Below are 23,197 nucleotides of genomic sequence, written 5' to 3'. Positions count from 1 at the left end.
AATCAGCTTAGACTAAATAAAAATGTTATATTAACCTCTATGTGATCTGTGTTTCAGCCAATCGTTGTAGACCTTATTTGATTACACCATGGGAAGAAGGCAATGACTATATCAATGGTGTTTTTGTTAATGTAAGTTTTTATTCGGTTCACGTTATTAGTAAATCGAAAACGCCTCTTGTTCCCTTTGAATTATATTTCTTACATCCGATCATAGTCATTTGTGGGAATTTGAATCCTTTAGAAAACTACGGTATTGTAAAAGAAATATCAATCCAATCCAATCCAAAAAAGGTTCAATATTTAAATTGATATGGCATATTGAAAATTTTACAACATCCGTCATTCTCCGAGGACGATATGAACAAGCTAGCACCATCAATAAATGTTGAGTAAAATCTTTTGATAGGCCTCCTTTAGATTCGTTTGATTCCAAGTTGTAAGATTATCTACTGTTTATATTTTATATAAGTAATCAATGTGGGTTGAGTCGTGAAATATTACATATAATTGGAAAACTCAATTTATGATCAACGGTTTTAGCCATATATATATTGAATTACAACGTCTAAGTTCATCTATACAGAGGTTCATGCCATGATACAATATCAGGGTTTATATTAGACCATGATTAACTCGGCAATAATGAATTCAGACGAAAGATTATACAAGGCATTGACCCCTTCGTCTCTACCGGTGGCTGTGTGTTTAATAAAGACCCGAAGCGAACACGGACTTTCTGTGGCTAGAATTTCAAATTTCATCCCGATGTTAATGACATAACGTACCCCATTGTGAAATATCCGACCTTTTAGTAACATGATGCCATTATTGAAACCAAAGTTCGAATTATTCCTCATTAAAAACTGTTTCCGTTTTCATTAACCCAGTAGACAGAGAACAGTAGAACGTTAAACCCCATTTCATTTATAAATTGTTTTTATATTTAGTAATCAGATCATTATGTGTGATTATATGGGCAGTTTGTAATAAACTTTTTATGTTTATCCTTTTGTAGAGTTACCACAGAAAAGATGCGTTTATTGTAACCCAGATGTCGTTGCCTAATACAGTGGTTGATTTCTGGAGATTAGTTTACGACCATAATTCATCGTGTATAGTCATGTTAAATGAATTGGATCTTAATGATGAGGTAAATACATCATTATTATTCTTATTATTATTATACAACACCCTACATCTTACAATAAGGAGCCACGGTGGCTTAGTGGCTCGCTAACCTTAAGGTCGCGTGTTCGATCCCTGCATTGGCCTAGAAAGTTCATCGGGATTTTCCGGTGTGGTGTAGAACGACGCGCCTGATAAGGACAGCTGTCTAGTAGTTCGGATGGGGCGAAAAACCCAAGACATGTGTATACATTGGTGTGTACGTAAGTGATTCCTTGGCCATAGTGCCGCTGTCCTGGCAAAATTCCCTCATAGTGCCCCGGAGCAGAACAGTAGGACGTTAAACCCCGTTTAATTTCATTTCACCGAAACCAACTAGTACCTGTGTTTAAGATCCAAGGAAACCTTCAAAATCCCGGGACATCTTCACATCTCATGTCTAAACATTTTTGTTCCGAAATCGCTGTGAAAATATAATTAATGTTAACCCTGAAACATGCAGCCCATAGAATTATTGTGTTCACGCGCTTTATAAATGTTGATATATTATTATATTATATTATTAAAGGGAATGACCTACTGTTTATGGCAAATTTGTCCTTACCTACATATTTACTTGATTTTGTATTTCAGACATGTGAAGTATATTGGAGTTTAGATCCGTGTGGAATCAGCTATGGTCCCTTTATTGTAGAAACTACAGCCGAGATTAAATCCGACCCTAGTGTCACGATACGAGACTTCACTATTACTAACACATTAAATGTAAGTATAATTCTACCCCTCTTGTCAACCGTCAAGAGTTCGGTTACGGGCATCTAAATGTGTACACGGATATACCTCGTTTTTTTGTCCAATCCATGATACTAGGAAACCTTCTAGTGTCCTTGTGGAACCACGGTGGCTAAGTGAGCAAGACGCTGGCTCGCTAGCCTTGAGGTTGCGGGTTCGCTCCAAGTGTTAGCGGAGAAAGAGAATAGGAATTTTCCAGCTTGGTTTCGCCTTGTCAGTGGTGCAGGACGGAGGGCCTGACAAGACGTTCGGGTGGGACGAACAACCGAGGTCCCGTGTACACATTGGCGTGCATGTAAAAGATCCCTTGTCTGTTAAAATAAGGGAGAAAAGCCAGGAAAAAGGTAACATTTCTGAGATCTAAGGATATTCAGCTGTGTAGCTATTATATATTTTTTGTGCTTTTAGCCTGATGATCCACCACGAGTTATACGACAGTTTCACTTTCACCATTGGGCCGATGGTAGTGCTGTACCTAGTTCCAAGATGGCGTTGTTAGAGTTACTAGACATGGTTGAGAGATGGCAGCACCAGACTGATAATACATCTGTTACCGTCCATTGCATGTAAGTTCTTATTTAAACTCCATCATCTTATGCTAGGTTGCCACGATTCGTGCTACGACTGAAATCGTGAAGTAATCGTTAGGTCAGTCGTAGAAATCCTGTTGATCGTATCTGCACGTCCAGATCGTGGACTAAATAGCGACTATCCTATCATCGCACCATAACACATCGCATTAGTGATTTTTCAGCCAGGACATGAAGTCAAAAAAGTAGGGCATCATATATCCATAAAGTTATCGTCCATTGCCTGTAAGTTCTCGTGCTGCTATATTATATTGCGTCCTTGGAGATTTTGTCAGTCGTCTGAATTAAAATAAAATCAAAATGTCTTTTAATTAAATTACTGTCATTTACACCGTTTTGTGTTTTTGAACCAAATTTTACGTTGTAGAATAGTCACTGTCAACTGTCAGCTATTATTGTTGACAAACAAGGCGAAGGAAAATCGCAATAAATAGTAGTTTATATTTCCAGGAATGATTATGCGTTGCTGGGTTTGCTTTTTCTAAACAATGTTTAAATTTCCAGGAATGGAGCTAGTCGGAGTGGATTATTCTAAATATTGTTTTAATTTCTAGGAATGGTGAAAGTCTGGGTTCTTTATTTTAAATATTGTTTATATTTGCAGGAATGGTGCTAGTCGCAGTGGATTATTCTGTGCTGTTAGTTGTATATTAGAGAGGTTGAATGTTGAGAAAGAAATTGATGTGTTCCAGGCAGTAAAACAACTCCGATTAAACAGGTCGCAGTTTATAGATAATATGGTATGACATTAGACTTTTTATTTCGTTTTGGGGTGTTGTGCTTTTGAATCATATCATTTCATTTCATAAGAATTTCATTTATATATAGTTCTAATTTGGTATAAGGGGCGATTACTCCAGATAGATTCCTTGACTTGTACTTCTTTCCCCATTGATGACAGTGTTAATCCGTTCTATTTTATAACTTATAACATTTTTTGTCAACAGCCTAAGGGAACGAAACAACTGCTCTAGGAACTAAATAAAGAGAGAGAAGTCCTAGTCCTATATGGAGGCAGGCCACCATTATTTTCTCCATTGACTTTAATAATAATTTTCGACTCTTTGCCCGGCTACAACTGCTCCCAACATTTCTGTTGGTCTAAACACTTTTCACTACAGACAGAGCAACAACTGATCGTGTATTTGCTCCAAAGCAGTGGTTCTCAACCTTATTTTGCCAACGGCACACCTTGGAACACATGAAAAAATAGCGGTACATCTGGCTAAATAATATAAAACACAAATGTATATGGAAAACAATCACTGGGTTTGATTGTTTTCCATATAAATTTGTATAAACCCAGTGATTGTTTTCCATATAAATTTGTGTTTTATATCATATGTTCAGTTACTAAATGCCGTATAAGGATTTCACCTGGCTAAATATATATGAAAAATATTTGAATTTTGCAAAATAAAAACATGATAAGTCAGACGGAATACAACCGTAGACAGAGACTAGTCATAGACACATAGAATGATTCAAACTAAATACAGAAAAACACAGCTATGAACTTAACAGTAGACACCAGAGAATACTCAATTGCGATCGCGTGGTTTTTCATATTTTCTTAGTGTGCCGTTCGAACTTTCGCAGCACACCTGTGTGCCGTGGCACACTGATTGAGAATCACTGTTCCAAAGTTTGTATGCGTTTGACTTCTGAGATTATGAGATACATGGCTTCCGAATGTCTCTGTTGATTTGTGTGTTTCCAGTATAATCCTGATACTTATATTATGTTTATATGATTGCAGGAGCAGTATAAATTCTGTCATGACGTCGTCTTGGATTATTTGAAAGACCCAGAATCACCTTCCGCTCTTTCATAACCCCTGATTACTTCTTAGGTCATTGGTTCAAAGGTCGCGAGAATTCTGTATCAGCAATCATACCGTGAACACTGGTGCAATAAAAGTGAAAGAAGCTGAATGGGAAAATAGCAAAGATGTAGGGAATGATTGGTCAAGATATTATATTCAACCAATCAGAAAGCCTGTTTATAACTATTTGTTTGAAAACGAAAGTAGAAAAACTAGATAGTGCGGCAATACAAAGCGTGTGTGTATATCTAGGAGTTCAAATTCTTATCATAAAGTGCCAAAATATATCCCTATAACAGTATAAGAAAAACTATACATTATCATTGTTAAGCTTGATTGGTCGAATATCTACAGCGGAAACGGAGTGGAACAATCTGATTGGATGTGAAATAAAGTACTAAAGGTCAAGCTGGGGTTAAAGGTCAATCCAAAAGAACCTTTATAAGTGGACATTATGTTTTCTATTATGAAAAAAAGTTTCTAGTTGAAATTCAGCTCTCTATAAATAGATTCATCTTTATTATTATGTTTTATTATATTCACTGCCATATGTGTAAGCCCTTATTTCAGTGTAGCGAGACTAAGGGATCAGCTAAACGAAATTGTTGAGCTAAGAGATAATAATTAGATTGACTTAATCATAGAAAATATGTAATATTAACTAAACATAACTGGTAGAAATCAAGTCAATATTAATTCATAGGGAACAATTGACAACGGTCATTTTTTTAATTTTTATAGGATTGTTATGAAAGGTTAGTCAAAATCCACATTGCAGAAAGTCCACATTTACTTTTTAAAGTTTCTGATGGCCCTTTGAGTGATTCTGAATCCCTTACCAACTACAATATTGTGAATGTGTTTACATGCAGGAAACACAATGTAGGTACAATCAGGACCATATATAAAGAGTCTGGTCAACTGTGGCTATGTTCACCATTTTGTTACATTAGAACAATATAAAACAAATATAAGTTAATGAGTGTCTCTTTGGGAACAGTTTCTTTGGGAACAGTCTAAGCATCAGTTATTGCATAGCACTTGACCTGAAAGGAATGGGTTTTTTTATATTATCTAGATGACATGTATACTCCATTTCCAATGTTAATAATTAATTATTTAAAATTAAACTAAATGTTAGAATATAGGGACTCATATGCATAGTAGAGATCTATGATATATACGTTTCTGTTGTATAAACCATGGAAATTGCATGTGCAAAGGGCCACTATATATAATTTTCTGCATTGTGAAACATTTTGGTTATGTGTAACAGAGCATCATATATACGTTTCTGTGCTATAAAACAATAAGTACCAAATGGCCAGTATAAAGGTCTGTCATAATAGCGCTAGACTTATATTCAAAGGGCTACATACTTTTATTTAGTATAAAAAGGGTGCTATGTGTATAATAATAATTACTATTACTACATATTATATTAATATCATACTAGTATAATTATATATGTTTATGTTTTTTTATGTTTATTTTAAGTGTATTAATTAGTTTATTACGAAATCTAAAAAAATGGATTGCTTTAAACATGGATAAATTGATATTATCCTTTATAACCCTGCTTTAAACATCACCATCATCAATCATGTCAACTCATAGCCTAGTTCAAATTCAATTTTCGTTTCGTTTCCTTGTTGATTTTTTAAGCTACATAGATCAATTTGAAAGAGAAGCGAAACGAATTAAGATCGTAATTACCTTCTATAAATCAATTTTAAATGAACATAGATAAATCTGATAAAATATAAACGAAATTACCTTGAAGCTTATATGAAATCATTATTTTGTTTAATTTTAATTTTAATAAAAAAAAACGCTAAACGTTATGTTAATGATATATCATTTTCCATATTGTTTTTAATGTCCGTAAATTTAAATAGTTATTGGTACAATTGTATGGTTTGTGGTTTAGAATAAAAGTCCAGTGATGAATAAATTTTTTTTATAAAATTTAGCCTGGTCGATTCTGAACAGTAGTCAAAATAGAAATTCTAGTGAAAGAATCATATTAAACAACAGCGAATGGACTTCCAATCCATATGTAGCTTACTGGAATTTGATACATTGATTTTATTGTTAAATTAGCGTAACATAAAGTTAAATTAATGTTAAAGTTAACTTTAGAAAGGAATGTTAGAATCGCGTCAAAGAAACGTTAAATTTAACTTTCGAAAGGAATGTTAGTATCATGTCAACGTTACGTTAAATTTACTTTAGAAAGGATGTGTGTGTGTGAAATAGTTTTATTTAACGTCCGCTTCTACCATAGTGATATCGCCGATAATCGAGTAAGGAACGTTAATATAACGTGAAATTAACGTTTGATTAAATTTGGCTATTAACGTTTATATAACGTCAACTTAACGTTAAATATTATGCTGATTTCTAATATTAATCTCGTAACGATAAGTAAAAGGAGCTATATAACAGACCATTGCTATGTTAATATGGCTAAAATAGACGCTTTAGCCATACAAATAGTTTGGATTTTAAACTTTAACGCTGCTTTCTAAGTGTAGACATTATAATAGTAATATAATATATTTACCCATATCATTAAATCATTGACAATTGTACATATTCATTGTTTTATAAATATACATTTGCAAAACTGTAAAATAAACGTCTAATATAACCTCTTAACCTCTATACCACCCTCTCCTCCTCCCTGCCCCCTTTCTCCTGTACTGCCGTGTTGTTAGTCTGTGATATATTCAAATAAAATAATAAAACAGAATAAAAATGAAATCATATTTTTCGTGCTCTTTTAACAGTATAGAAATAAAGCTTTCAATGGTGACATGTTGCAAGTTACCAGGACAACGCATTATTTTTTCTTTGATCATTTTGTCGGATTGTATTGTTATGTTACGGTTACCATGACAACGTGTATGTAATAAATAAAACAAGATGTCTGCCGTTTTGAGGAAAATTATTACTGATAGAGTTATGTCGCGTCGATTATATCCCCCGGATGTAACATTGTAGCATAAAACGTTTAATAAAATTAAGTACGATGTTTTTCGGATCGAGGGAAAAGAGTTCTTTTTTAATCATGTCGCCGATCACATCCCGACATGTACCCTTGCCTCACGGCATTCGATGAATATAAACTTTTATTTGGTATCTTATATTAAACAGTCTCTATGTATAATAACCACAATTTTGTCCTGTATATATTATATATCAATACATGTATATATAAAAATATATATGAATGTATGCTTAGTTAAAATAATAGACAAGAGTTAAAAACAATAACGGAAAACTAATTCGTTAATTACTACTCAAAAATTATTATAAAGCTCTAACGAAAAAAATAACGGAAGAATAAGCTCTTCGGTATGTCATTTGATATGATAAACGTTTACCATTTGGAGATTAAAATGTTATGAGAAATATAAATGCAGGTCGGGACTTCTACACCTTTCCTTGAAACTCTCAGTAGTTTCCTTTCATAAGTGACATTTAGTATCTGAAACAGGGACGACGAGGTACCTTCTCCTTTTTTCTTGGTTGAGCTGAAATGTGTACGAAAACAAACCAAATTGGGATAAATTGAAAAGCTACTCCCTTCGTTTATGTTTCCAGATCCAGTAAGGTTTCCTTGAGATATTCTTTTTAGTAGCTGAAACGTATACGGAAACCCTTCGAACATTGGGATAAAGGGGCTTTTCGGGAGCATGATAAATCGAAACGCTATAACCAGAGCTTGTATTCACCTCATCGACGCTTGAAGATCTAATAAGGTTTCGTTCGACTTTTGTGATTTCTGACATCATTTTGGTTTCCAAATCTGTTAGCTTAAGACGACAAGCAGTTTTCTTGTTCTTGATATAGCTGAAACGTGTACAAAAGAACCGGAATGCTGGAGCATGTGAAAACAAAAAGCTAATCAGAGCTTCGATCTCTTCCAGACCCAATAAGGTTTCGTTCGGCTTATATTTTCAGAAAGTTCTAATATTATTCACTAGTTGAGGTAATAACGCATTGTGTGAGTATATATTGTTTGTTAAATGTGTTTTTTATGTTATCTGTTTGTTTTGATATGATGAATTGGGTTATTAAACTATGCATATATAATAATATGGTAATAAAACTCACCTTTAGTATTTAATGTTGTTTTTACGTAGATATGGGGTATGACGTTACTAGACTTGATTAGATTAAAATGAAATAAAATTGTGTTTAATTTCCTACTGCTCGGATCCGATATGGCTAATGAAGACGGGCATGTGTCATATGTACACGGGCCGTTGTTTTTCTGTCCCACCCGATCGAATAAGCGTTGTTCCTTTCCGTGCCCCGTGCCCTAAACCACTGACGAGGGGGTCCACGCTTTGAATACATCCGGTTAAGGTGACCCAGTGGTCTAACGCGTGCCCTTAAGAGGTCTGGCAGGTGAACTGATTTCGATTCCATGCTAGTAGGTGACACGGGGAAGGTTCGCCTGTATAACCCCGTGGAGTTTTTATGGGTCCTCCGGTATACTTCCACAGCTGAGGACAGACAAACTTTTGAAGTAAATTTGTATCATGCGTTCAGGAAATAACCAGATTTGGGTCGAGTAGACGGTTGAGCCGTTCTCTTTAAATGGGAACGAATATGAAAGTCACCCATGTACGTCGCTCCGTACCAAGCTCTTCCTCCCTCATTTCAAATCTAAACTCCGGTTTCATTCAATCGTGGTGAAGAACCCCATTGGCGTGCACGTAAAAGATCTCTTGGTAGTTTGAATTCGATGTAAGAGAGAGAGAGAGAGAGAGAAATGGGGTTTAACGTCCACTCGACACAAACTAGGTCATTTCGGGACTAACATATGGTTTTAATTTTATTTCAATAATTCGCTTGCGCGTAGGGGTCTTTAGCAGTGGGAGGAAACCGGAGGACCCGGAGAAACCTCACGAGGTTGGACAGGCGATCGATGTAAGAGTAGGCCGTAGCAAACTTCCCCCCATAGCACATTGCATGGCATATGTTTGTCGTCCTTAGCTCAGTCGGTGCAGAAAATTTGGACGTTAAACCCCATTTCATTTAACCCTTTCGCTTTACGGGAAATTGGTCAGGCGATACGTTTCAAGTCAGTAGCTTGAAGCGTATATATGGTATTAGTGTCAGTGGCCTGTGGCACGAAGTAACAGTATATTGTCGCATACATAAAATATTATGTCAACGCTTGGGCGATATAATATATTATGTCAACGCTTGGAACTAGGATGGAGGTGACTAGGCATGAACTTGCAACGATAGATTTAATTGGCGCTTTGATAACCAATGAATGCTTTGGAGACATATTTTGGCGGTATTTTCCATCATGGAATCGGTAAGTTTCGATTGTTTTTTTCTTTTCTGTTTTTTCTCTCTTTTCTGTGTCCTAACCCTAACCCTAACCCTAACCCTAATCCGAAAGAAAAGTGCCCTTTTTTGAAATTCTGACATCACAGGTGCCCTTTTTCTGATAAGGATGCCCTCTTTTATTTACAGGGACACTTTCTATTGTTAAGGGGGTGGACCGGTCCCCATGGTCCAACCCCTGGATCCGCTCTGATGACGCGTACATTCCACTGAGTCTACAGGTCTAATATGCTAACACGCTTGGAGCGTCAACACAATATATTATGTCGCCCAAGCGTTGACATAATATATTATGTATGCGACAATATACTGTTACTTCGTGCCACAAGCCACTGACACTAATACCATATATACGCTTCAAGCTACTGACTTGAAACGTGTAGGGTGAATTGGTCGTGGATTACATGAGGTTATTTTCGGACCTACCAATTTCATATCTACGGCTATTATCTCCGTGACATATCATTAGTCGAACAGATTTCTTGAAGAATGTCATCAACATATCAAGTATTATCGCCTTTTAGTGGTTGGTATAGAATTAATCACACAATTAATGTTTATAAACGTTTTGATAGATCTATAGCCAACAGACTTCTTGAAGAATATCGGGTTTAATCGGCTTTTAGTGGTTGTATATCGTAGTGTTAGTACTGTACAATTAGTTCATTTACAGTCAAACAAGCCATTAATGTTTATAAATGTTTTAATATCCATATATAGGTAAATCAGATAGAGTAGGCATCCGTTAAAATATGTTCTAGATGTTCAAGTTACTCAGTACACAAAGAGTATCATTGAAGTTACTTTGTCATTAAGGTGTCAGTTTTCTGTCCATTAACGAGTTCAGTCACGGTGGCGCGGTGAGTTTGCGTCGAGTGGTTTGGGTGGAAGAAAACCCGATGTACGGTTTTCACATTGACCTCCACGTAAATGTGGAATTCCAAGAGGAACAAGGGGAAACGTCGCTGTCCGGGCAAAATGCCCTACCTAGCACCCTTCGTCTGGGAAAGATTACTGTTTTGTTGTTGGTAGTCTCCCTTGTTGTGAGTTTGTTTTCACTTTAAGTGAAGCCCATATTAATACAAGCTTAGGTCTGTACGGCGCAGTGTGTCGATGTGTGTCGATGTGATCAACATCACTACTACATTTTTTATAACACTTGTAAGCTTCTTTAGTGATATCAATATTTTCCAGTCCTAAAATTGTGGCGGTGTGGGTGGGTTTGGTGTGAAAACACAAGGACTGTCATTGCGTCAAGTGGCGTGGTTTCGATTCCCCGCTTGTACTTGACAAGGTGTAAAGCCGCCTGTCCAACCTCGTGAGTTTTCCCTGGCTCCTTCGGGTTCCTTCCACTTAAAAAAAAACCTACGCCGAAGCGATATATTGAAATAAAATTGAATCATATGTCATTCCCGAAACGACTTAGTTTGTGTCGAGTGGACGTTAAAACCCCATTTCTCTCTAACTCGAACAAATGTGTTGCATTTATTGTATTAAAGGAGCATTATGTAAGATTTAGATAAAGAACTGACCGTTCTCGTTATAATAGTTCAAAAATAGTTTATCCAAAAACGAATATATTACAAATTTCATTCAAATTAATTTATTTGGAGCCAAGTTATCAATGGTTGTAGTTTCACAAGATATATACATTGATCGTAACCACCGTATTGGTCATTCGAGTCTTAGCCTCGGTTCTCCATTTTTAAATTAAATCATTAAATGGTCGAACCGTTCTAATCTACTTAAAATCGGAGCCATCTGATGGCACCGAGAGTTGATTATGGTCTTGTCATGTCAATAATATTTAATAAATAATCTAGATAACATTTAAGGCCTAAAGAAAAACCTACAAAAGGCTGATTTAGCTCTTACATAATGCATGTTTAATAGAAAGTTAACAAGAAATCTTCAGTTAATAAAAAAACCTGTATATCCACCATCGCAGTTAATTTCAATAGTTCACTGTACATATTTTCATGTACTAGTGGTACTCTCTTTTATTTATAGTGAATTAAAGGCTTTCCAAATTTTCAGGCTCTCATATTTTCGATCAGTTGAAGACTCTCCGCGTTTCCATGTGCGAGTGGCATTCTCTTTCACATGTATCGTGAATTGAAGACCCCGTGTTTCTATGTGCTAGTGACAATCACTTTCATATTTATCGTAAATTGAAGACTCCGTGTTTCCATGTGCGAGTGGCATCCACTTTCACATGTATCGTGAATTGAAGACCCCGTGTTTCTATGTGCTAGTGACAATCACTTTCATATTTATCGTAAATTGAAGACTCCGTGTTTCCATGTGCGAGTGACAATCACTTTCATATTTATCGTAAATTGAAGACTCCGTGTTTCCATGTGCGAGTGGCATCCTCTTTCACATGTATCGTGAATTGAAGACCCCGTGTTTCTACGTGCTAGTGACAATCTCTTTCACGTGCACCGTGAATTGAAAGCCTCGTGTTTCTATGTGCTAATGACATAATGACAGTCTCTTTCGCATGTTTCGTGAATTGAAGACCCCGTGTTTCTATGTGCTAGGTACAGCCTCTTTCACATGTATCATCAATTAAAGACATCGTGTTTATATGTGCGAGGGGCAGTCTCTTAATAATTAGTCGTGAATTGGAGATTGCTTTATTTACACTTTTGTTTTCTGTAATGAACTGTCAACATTGTGTTATCTTGTGGTTGACACATGACCTAATTAAACCAGCAGAGGAAAATTAACGACTGTAAATAAGATTCTAGGACCAAAAATCGACAAAATGCTCTATTAAAATTTGGTAACTATAAACAATATTGTTAAACACGCATCCGATTTCTTTTTTAGACTTTAAACCACAATCGGTATATGTATATACATTAAAACCCTCTGAACCGACAACTAGAAATCGTGCCGATGTACCGGAACAAACAACCATTAAAAGCTTTACCTTTAATTGGTTCTATTATTTGTTCAGTTGGTGTCATTTTTGTAAAATCGACAACACCAAGGTTGGCATTATCATGATATCGGTTAAAAGACAGTGTTGGGATTACAGAATACACTTGTTGGCAGGATTCAGTAACGAGTTGCCGAAATAGTTATAACACCTTTCCATTTAGCTACAATTAGTAAAGTGTGCGCCTAAAAGAGTAGATGAAATAGCTATAACACCGCTCTATTTTGCTGCATCTAGCAAAGTGTGCACCTTATGCTATAGAGTGAGCGAAATAGTTACAAAACAGCTCCACTTTGCTACAACTAGTAACTTGCGCGCATAATAGAGTGATCGAAACAGATTTAAAAGAAATCGCTCCATTTAGCTACAAGTGGTATAGGCTGTTATTCACTAGGTAAGAAACATCTGATGTCACTTCTTTTGTACCTAACATTTTAAGGTACTTTACTTGAGAAACTAGGATACCAATATCAGAAGATTATTGACATCTATTTGGGGTCGACAATCACACCAACATGCATATTTCTCTCCAAATAGGATTAGTTTTGTTTGTATGCTGTGGTGTTTTGGGTGACGAATCTATCCGACGATTCCAAGCCTTCAGGTACCCACCCATGGAAGGATTAAAGCCACCGATGAAACCAGTGAGTGGGAGTGTTGCTGGATCAACAGAATGCGCCATGATGTGTTCCAGTGATGCAACGTGCACTTCCTTCTCTCATTCAGCAGTTAATGAAATGTGTATGTTATCTCCGGAAATTATAAGACAGTATGATATTAGTATATCACATTCTATAGAACATTGGTATCATTTTAATGTACACGAAGGTAAGCAATAATAATACTAATAATAATTATAATCATAATGTAAAAGAGGTTTGTGGCTATGTCGTGGGTTCTTTTTCGCCTAACGCGAGGTTTACGGCAAATCATTGTGTAATTTTTCGACTAACAAAAGGTTTGCGGCTATTCAGTTGTCATTTCTTTTCAACTTGCATAAGGTTTACGACCATTCGTTGGGTCATGTAATTGGGTCATTTCTTTCCGACTATATAAAATAAGTGGGTCATTTCTCTATTAACATGGTCCATTTCCATACCACTATTTTGCATACGTTTTTGGCTATTTTAGTACTGGAATGCTACCGCAGAACAAGGAGAAACCCAACAACCTTGGACAGGCTACCTTTTTATTCCTCTACGTTTAGAATGTCGGAGTGAATATATAACACACTATTGATTGGGACCCCAAGACTTTGGATCAAAACCGCCTTACCTTATTTGGTTCGGAGCTCAGTGCTCTGGACTAAAAACAATCGCACCACTATTTAAACTCTTACTATACTGGGAAACCGGCAATATCTCTAGGAATTAAAAGCAAAAGAATGCTTGGTCTTTTCTAAACACTAATCGAATTTGAGTGAAAGCCACGGGCAATTTAAAAGCTAAAACCAGCTAAAACATCATCAGATGTTGCGAAAACAGCCAACTTCTTCTATCTGGTGTAAGACACCCACTAACGATTGTTGCTTTATTGATCGGAGTAGGTAGCGTCGTTTCGATTCCCCGCTTGTACGTGAAAAGGATTAGGGTTGCCTGTCTAGCCTCGCTGGTTTTCTCAGGGTCCCCCGTTTACCTTCAACAGCTAAAGACCCCTACGCACAAGATAATTATTGAAATAAAAACGAATCATATCACAGTCCCGAGATGAGGTTACCCCCCCCCCCCCCATCACTCTCTATTTCTATTTTTGAACTTTTTTTGTAGTTATTAACGGAAGTCAGTTGTTTCTTCGCCAAGGTTACAGGTGGTTCCATGACCTCCAAATGGCACTCAGATTTCATTTCTATTGGCCTTTAAATTACAACCAATCACAAGCCAGTTGTCAACAGGAAGGTGCGGAAATTGTCACCATAAATACCGAGGAACAGATGGGCACCATTTTATCAGCTATAGAAGAAAACGAAAGTAAATTTTAAATTTAGTGAAACCTATACGTCTTACCGTCCCAGTTGCATTAACGTCTTAACCCGTCATTTGTGGATTTTGAATCCCTTGAAAACTCCAATAGTTCGTGTCCATTGTGTCGATGATATAAACAATCCAGCGCCACCCACCCTTCACTGAATTCATTTAAATCTAGTTGAATCCAAGTCGGTGATTATTTACCGTTGCTATTTGAGTACATTATAGGTAAATAAGGCGTGAAAAATTAGAAATTGTCCTAAAAATATAAAGAAAGACCAGCGACTTTAATTGTGTCTTTGAATTAAAGGATTATGCCCCAACCAACAAAAAGTTATTTTGGGAAATTTACAAAGTACTATAAATCACTTTGTATTTTAATCCCCTTTGTGCCCCATGCTACTATATAATTATGTTTATTGAATTTAATATAGCGTCCATTATGACACCGTTGATGCATGCAATGGCACTGTACGTGAACAATATACACACATATAATAACTAATAGAAATTTTACACATACTATGAACAGTTCTTTGAAAAAATAAGTTTTGCAGTTTTCTTGAAGTTTTCCAATGAAGGGCACACTTTCCGATTTCGTGATAGTATATTCCATAGTTTTAGACAGGCCACAATGAAAGATCTATATTCAAAAGACTTCTGTTTTATTTTGGGAATATACAAATTTTGACTTCTCGATGATCAAATTTTACAGGATAAATGATGTAGCGTTCGTTTTGTCTAAGAATATAACAGTTAAATTATGTTTATTTTATTTATTTTTATTTTTTACTTTCGTTTTTCAGATTTGAGAAAATTCAAAACATTTTTCACCCATCCCTCGAATTTTACAGACATCATTGAGGAAGCTGATAATGAATGTGGTATTTTGTCGCTGGTAGAAGAAGGGAATTCTACCACGGCGGCTGTAACCTGTCTCAAACCGCTACCATACATATGTGAAATGTCCATCCCTCTCCCATCAGTTGGGAGCGAGAAATAGTTATTTAAATTTCATAACTACCACGAAAGCCTAACTGCACCGTGACAAGGCGAATTACCAAATCAAAAAGGGTTAACTCCTTTATACGACTGAATATTTTGTGTGTTGTGTGGTCCTCCTGTGCTATGTAAAGAAGGCAGATTTGCATCTCACAACTGGAATCTTTTAAACATATTTTGTAAATATGTTTATGTTTATTGGCTTAAGGAGAATCTATATTATTGACTTGAAATTAAAACAAATACAATTGTGAAGTTTTATATATATATTTTTTTTAATTCCATGCAGGGTATATAAGGTACAAATTTTGTCAAATGACATTTACAGTTAAGTTGACAAGGAGATGTTTGTGAAACGTGGTATAATACCATACAGATACTTATCGCCGCGTTCCCTTCCTCTCTCTACCTTTTTTGTTGGTTGCGACCCATTCCAGAAACAATGACCCCCCCCCCCCCCCCGAAGAACAAAGTCGACTATGAAACATCATCATTATTTACAGATCAAAATGTTGTAACAAGAAACTGGAGAAATAAATCGTGAGTGGGAGAGGGGAAATACGATGACAACATAGCATTTTTTTTAAAAATTTAACAGTCCGCCAAGATCCCACGAAAAGTATTCCGAGATACCGACATTAAAAACCTAGGCTCTATTCTCTTCTCTTTGGACAGGTTATTTGTCATCAGAACCAACCGTTCGTGACCGACAGGACCGGATAAAGTTTGCTCTAACAGTGAGAAGGGCGGGGGGGGGGGGGTCGCTAGATCGTAGACGTCATATGTGGGTTAGGGTTAGGGCTAGGGTTAGGGTTAACGCTAGCCCTGTTTACATTTCGAGACCTTGACAAAATCTGCAGACCCTTACCCTAATAACCCTTACCCACAATCCACATATGACGTAATATGTGGTTACCGTCTTCGATCTGGCGTTCTCTGAGAAGGGGACATATTCTGGCCATTGTCGGTCACTCTCATACAAATGCAATTTGTAGGCCATTATTGCGGATGGGAGATGCTAATTGCAGTCCGGTTGGGGAGGTTCGAGAATTTCCGGAGTCCACAATGACCACTTTATATAAATAAGTATTTTCAGTAATACTAACCATAACCCTTTTTAGATGATTGAACTTGGATCCAATCTACGTTTTACCTTTTAATCCGGGCTTGATCCGGAATCAACCGTTTATGGTCTCGGCTTGGCGACGACGCCCTCTGAAAACCACGTGGTGTTTCTAGAGGAGTCGAAGTTGCTAATACATAAAACGCATTATATAATGATTTATCTCGAGCATACATACCTGATGTCACAATATTAACGGAACCTCGTTTATAAAAAAAACTAAAAACATTATCCAGGTGAAAATATATGGGGTTAATAATAAGCAGGGATTGGCTTTTTTAAAACGCAATTTATTTAAACATTGTATTAGACCAACGATTTTATTCACATTAAATCATTAAATACACAAGAGAGAAAAGAGAGAGAGAGAGAGAGAGAGAGAGAGAGAGAGATTTTATTCAAATCATTAAATACACAAGAGAGAGAGAAAAGAGAGAGAGGGAGAGAGAGAGAGAGTTTAACGTCCGGAGGACCCGGAGAAAACCCAGAGAAAACTCTACTCCTTGTCACGTACAAGCGGGGAATCGAAACCACGCCACTTGACTCAATGACCCTATAATTCCAACGCGTACACGTTAACCATTTGGCCACCCAAACCCCGCCCAATACACAAGGTATATATGAATATAACTATTAAATTACAAAGAAATTGAGGTATCCTAATTTATACACCCTTGTTGTGACTGTTTAATCCCACTTCATTTCAAGGATTATAACTCCCTTCTGTTGCATTATTGAAGAGATGGGGATGCATATGTGGGTGGGTGGGTGGGACGGGGGAAATCTGGGCAATAACTGATACCCCGTTCAGACGCTTATTTTCAAACCAGTTCAAAAAGCCTTCTCGATGACAGGTCGCGAGCTGGGTTTTTAAATTAGTTTATTTACCCCAACTTTGCATTCAGAGGACAAATCTAAAGTGGTTCAACGATTGCCGGTTTTTTTTTAAACCAGTTCAACTTTAAAAGCGTCTGAACGGGCTATAAGAAAAATCCTGTGAACGATTGGCTCAGTGTTAAATTCTATGACAACAAAACACCTACTGATTATCAACGACTGTCAGAGTTATTGCCCGTGATCACTTAGAAAGTTAGTATCCATATGCAATGTATAAACATTCATTTTGTCCTTGGGGAAAAACAATATCAGAGGCTGAAAGTGCCTTTTCTCAGACCCAAACATGTCCGTTCCCAACCCGTTGCAGGGATCCCAAATGACTCAAACCATCCACTTTCAAACGAATTCTTGTTTAGCTGACGGTGCCCTAATCCTATAGAGTGACTATAGACAGACATCAGACGGATAATTTTCTTGGGACCCCCCCCCCCCAAAAAAAAACCCCCTCTCAGCGGCGTGCCCCGTCTCCGCGGCCAGTGCCCTCATTTTGTGGCGCCCCCCCCCCCCCGCTTTTCAAAATTCCTAGATCCGCCTCTGAAGATTATTGATTTTCAACTATTTGTAATAATCTGATTACCTGTACGCGCACAGGGCGGATCTAGAACTCAGGTACATAAAACAAGCTGTAAAACAACACTTTTATGAGAAAAGTGTAACGGTCGTGAGCTTTATCCTTTATCATCTGATAGTTGGATGGGATGGGCATTCAAAGCGCGAGATAATGATATAGACATATGTGATATCACAATGAAATTGAAACATAATGTGGTCCTATTAATTCATATCAAAAATTGACGTCAACGGGGTGTTGGATTTCTTTCTGGAAACAGCTCAGTGTGTATGATGACATCATGCATTGTCAACTGTCAATTTTCCTTAACAGGAACCTGGCAAACCCCCTCCTGCAAATAGAGCACTAGGAAGAACTAGAAGTCAATCATATTTTAATTGTTTCTTATAATTATTTCAAGGGCTGTTGCCCTTGATGACATTTTAGTCTCTTAAAGATGCATTATGTAAGATTTAGCTAAAGATTTGGTCGTTCTGGCTATAATAGTTCAATAATAGATAAATCAAAATTAATATAGTGATAATTTTATTCAAATTACTTTATTCTGAGCGAAGTTATTAGTTTATTATAGTAGCACAGGTAAGCTACTTGACAAACGTGACTTAATCTCGATTATCCATTTTATCGTTACATTTTTTAACATAATGCATCTTTAAACATCCTTATTACTTACAAGTCCGGGGACTTAGCTGTTGTGACCCTATGTTTCATTGCCTGGCAAACTACCCTTTAAAACTACAAAACAATAGATACATTTATTAAGTTGACATCTGTCATTGTCATGCGGAGTATATCTATACCTATCATTATACCTCAAATTCGTGACACGAAATCTGAAGCAATGGCGAGATGAAATCAGAGACGAATAATGTGCCCCCCCCCCCACATCCCCGAAAAATTAAATTAAATACACTCGAACTTCTAATCATAACTAAAACAAAATTAAATACACCAGGACTTCAAATCACAACATAATAATTTTCCAGTCTGTCAGCTGAGTCTGAATAATAGTATAGTTTGCTCTATAGCTCAATCAAATACATATCCCCTACCAGTGGGCCCTGACTGGGCTAAAGAAGACGGTCGTTCGCATTGCAGAGTGCTGTGAGGGACATTAAACCCGGACAACGGCGCTACTGCCTACTCTTTTTTCGAATCCCAACTGTCAATGGTTCTTTAAAGGGTGTAAAACGCATAAACACGTTCGAAAATCTCGGGGGGGGGGGATCACACTGGGATCGAACCCTGGAGCTTCTCTTGGATAATGAGCCAGTGTCTTACTCACTGAGCCATCGTGGCCCCCTATCGTTACATATTACGACCCGGAATTAGCCTCTTCAAAACAAAGGTGACTCTGGTCAAACTGTCAACTATGATATAGCAATAACGTTAAATTTTGTATAATTAATTGAGAAGTCAGAAAACCCTAGGACAGGTGCGTCCAATGGTTGATGAGTCTAACAAGTTGATTTTGTTGGTTTTTTGGTAGTAAATCGGTACAATGTTCAGGTTTCTGGTTTATTTAGGCGGTGCCACTTTGGGGGTCTATGGGAAAGAAGTTGGCTCACGTACCAAGAGGTCTCGCATTCTACCCCGGTGTTGATCGAGAAGGTTCATCGAGATTGTTCAGCATAGTTTCCCAGGATCGAGGGACTGACCAATCTGATTAAATGAAATGAAATGGAGTTTAACGTCCTACTGTTTTGCTCCAAACTGGGCTAATGAAGACGGGCACACGCCATACAGTGTGCTATGAGGGAAATTTTGCCCGGACAGCGGCACTACGGCCTACTCTTATATCGAATTCCAACTGCCAAGGGATCTTTTACGTGCACGCCAATGTGTACACGGGACCTCGGTTTTTCGTCTCATCCGAAAGACTAGACAGCTGTCCTTGTCAGGCCCTCCGTCCTGCAATCTGATTAAAATACATATCTATATTTCGTTTCGTTTTTTATACTTTCGATGGCCTCTACTACATGAAGATCTGACCAATTGTAGTGGGAGGTCGAGTCAGGTCATACGAGCGGCTTTTGAACCTATGACTTCAGACATTGATTAATCAATCAACGTTGACGTTTCTAGTAGTTTACCACAGTTCCGTGCACAGCGCCAAGAAGTCGCCGTAACAGAAAGCCTGTTACATAACAACAGTGCGCGCGCTGTATCATAAAGTCTGTCATTGAGTCGACTGGCTTGGTTTCGAATCCCCGGTTTCACGTGGCAAGGAGTAGGGTCGTCTGTCCAACCTCGTGGGTTTTCTCCGGGTCCTCCGGTTTCCTCCCACTGCTAAAAGACCCCTACGCGCAAGCGAATTATGTAAATAAAATCAAACCATATGTTAGTCCCGAAATGACCTAGTTTGTGTCGAGTGGACGTTTAACCCCATTTCTCTCTCTCTCTCTTTTTCGGTCGATAAATCTTAGCTCGTACTTTGCGGAGATTATTCACGTTTTATTTTTGTCAGCAACCTCTCCTATTTAAAACGATATAAAAAATATGTAAATTGTATTGGTGTACTGTTATCATTGTGTTCATTTTGAAATAGGCTTGACTTTAATGTAGACACGGTCTTCATATCAAAGTTGAATAATTATTCAGCGCTGACGTCAAATAGTAAGAACAGGAAAACTGCATAAAAGGCAAATACAAAAAGCGAAGAAGACAAACCTTGTAAAGGGTTTCAAGCATATAAAGTAAAAGTTGTTTGAATATAAGGAATACAATAAAAAAAACAATGTCAGAAGTATCATAAATTAACAAGTTTTTCTCGTTTTCATACATTCCGAACATTTACCGACCCATTAAATAAGCGTGAAACTTCCGCGAGTTGAGCAGCAAGCATACCTTAAGTTTTGCCCCCAAATGCCATAGACGGAGTACAGAGTCGCAATTTCCAATGATATATTAGCATGAGGGTCATTCTGTGATAAATCACCAAAGGAGGTTAACCATACCCCTTCTGATATTCCTGAAATTTGGTCTGTATTCTTATTTTGTTGGCTATTACTGATTATATTTCAAATTCTAGCTTGATCAGAGAGAGGAGAGGAGAGAGAGAGAGAGAGAGAGAGAGAGAGAGAGAAAAATTGGGTTTAACATCGACTCGACACAGGCTAGGTCATTTCGGGACTAACACATGATTCAATTTTATTTCAATAATTCGCTTGTGCGTAGGGGTCTTTAGCAGTGGGGGGAAACCGGAGGACACGGATAAAACCAACTAGGTTGGACATGCAACCCTACTCCTTGTCAGGGGCGGATCCAGAGGGGGGGGGGGGGGTTCTTATGTTATATCTGTCAGTAAAAGCAAATCAGACTTTTTTACCGGATGGCAAAAATCAGTGTTTTTACTCAAAATAATAGTAGGCCGTGGCACTACTGGCTAAAACATTTTCCTTAGTACACTGCATGGCGTATGCTGTCTTAATTATCACAGTTGGTGCAGAAAAGTAGGGCGTTAAACACCATTTCGTTTTAGTTAATCGAGATATGCACATATTACATTTACAGCTCGCAGCACAAAAGGGGATTAGATCTATTTGATAAGGCCAGCTCCGAGTTTGGTCAAAGGTCATTAGATGTAAACAGGGCTATCGCTAATCCCAACCCTGGACCTAACCCTAACGCTTACACTAACCCTAACCCTAACCTACAATCTCGCCAGCAATCACGTGCCCTAACCTTATTTACATCTCAGCGACCTTGACGAAAATTGAACTGACCTTAACAAATAGATTTAGCCGCACAAAAGGGCATTTGCTAAAAGGACAATTTGCCAAAAGCTAACAAATCTACTCTTTTTAATATCAAAGTAAAGCAAGACAATGGCGGTGAGATCAGAGGTTGAAATTCCTATAAAAACAATCGTGACGAACAGGTAAATGATAAACTAACAAAGTTAAATATTTACCTGTAGATAACAAGTAAACCATGTTATGTACCTGACAGCAGGTCAACATAATCCGTCACATTTGACACACCTGTCATAAGTTGATGAATTAAAGACTCAGATACGTCACCAACATCTTTTGCCGTTATTCGGGTCAACTTTTTATGCCCGTTAGACGGCGCCGTATGTTGCTAAACTATCATGGCGATCAACACGACCATACTGACATTTATGTCTCTGTAAATTTGTTTTTTATATGAAATAACATTTTGGATAATTTTACAACTGAATTAAAGAATATATTCCAGGTAGTTCACAATTAATCCTACAGAGGTAGCGTCTAAGGGATACGACAACACGCCAAATGTTTATAATATCACTTTCTAATGGACTTTTAATGGACTTGATGTTATGGAGCTGATGTTCTGATGTTACGGATTTTATTTTCTGATGTTACGGATTTGATGTTATGGTTCTGATGTTCTTATGTTGTAGATTGATGTTACGGATTTGATGTTATGCTTCTGATGATCTGATGTTATGGAACTGATCTTGTGGATTTGATGTTATGGTTCTGATGTTCAGATGTTATAAAACCGATCTTGTTGATTTCATGTTATGGTTCTGATGTTATAGAACTGATCTTGTGGATTTGATGTTATGGTTCTGTTGTTCTGATGTTCTGATGTTATGGAACTGATCTTGTTGAATTGATGTTATGGTTTCTGATGTTATGATGTTATGGAACTGATCTTGTGGATTTGATGAATAGTGTTAAGGTGTTATGGAACTGATCTTGTGGATTTGATACTAAGGGTTCTGATGTTTAGATGTTATGGAACTGATCTTGTGGATTTGATGAATAGTGTTAAGATGTTATGGAACTGATCTTGTGGAATTGATGTTATGGTTTCTGATATTCAGATGTTATGGAACTGATCTTGTGGATTTGGTGAATAGTGTTACGATTATCTACCGTTAGTATTTTATAAACAGTTTAATGTTAAACAACAGCGGACAGAAATATAATTAATTCTCTTTCGTCCAGATTGCGCATCCACCGATGATCAACACAGCGAGATTTGCAGCTCTGC

General features: G+C 37.2%; 1 protein-coding gene across 1 annotated transcript in view; it reads left to right on the top strand.

The window, feature by feature from the left end:
• The window catches only part of LOC126818581 (receptor-type tyrosine-protein phosphatase T), a 109,195-nt gene extending 100,726 nt beyond the window's left edge, over positions 1–8,469 (top strand). The window contains exons 29-34 of the mRNA XM_050546043.1: positions 58–131; positions 1,018–1,152; positions 1,761–1,892; positions 2,328–2,485; positions 3,114–3,249; positions 4,269–8,469. Coding sequence (XP_050402000.1) covers positions 58–131; positions 1,018–1,152; positions 1,761–1,892; positions 2,328–2,485; positions 3,114–3,249; positions 4,269–4,343 — 710 coding nt within the window. The 3' untranslated portion in view covers positions 4,344–8,469. The remainder of the gene's footprint in view (positions 1–57; positions 132–1,017; positions 1,153–1,760; positions 1,893–2,327; positions 2,486–3,113; positions 3,250–4,268) is intronic.
• Positions 8,470–23,197: the final 14,728 nt, after the last annotated feature.

Source organism: Patella vulgata, chromosome 4, assembly GCF_932274485.2.
Source record: "Patella vulgata chromosome 4, xgPatVulg1.2, whole genome shotgun sequence".
In the NCBI taxonomy this organism is placed as follows: Eukaryota; Metazoa; Mollusca; class Gastropoda; family Patellidae; genus Patella; species Patella vulgata.
The sequence above is the reverse complement of the archived record's forward strand: the minus strand, read 5'-3'. Positions and strand labels throughout refer to the sequence as shown.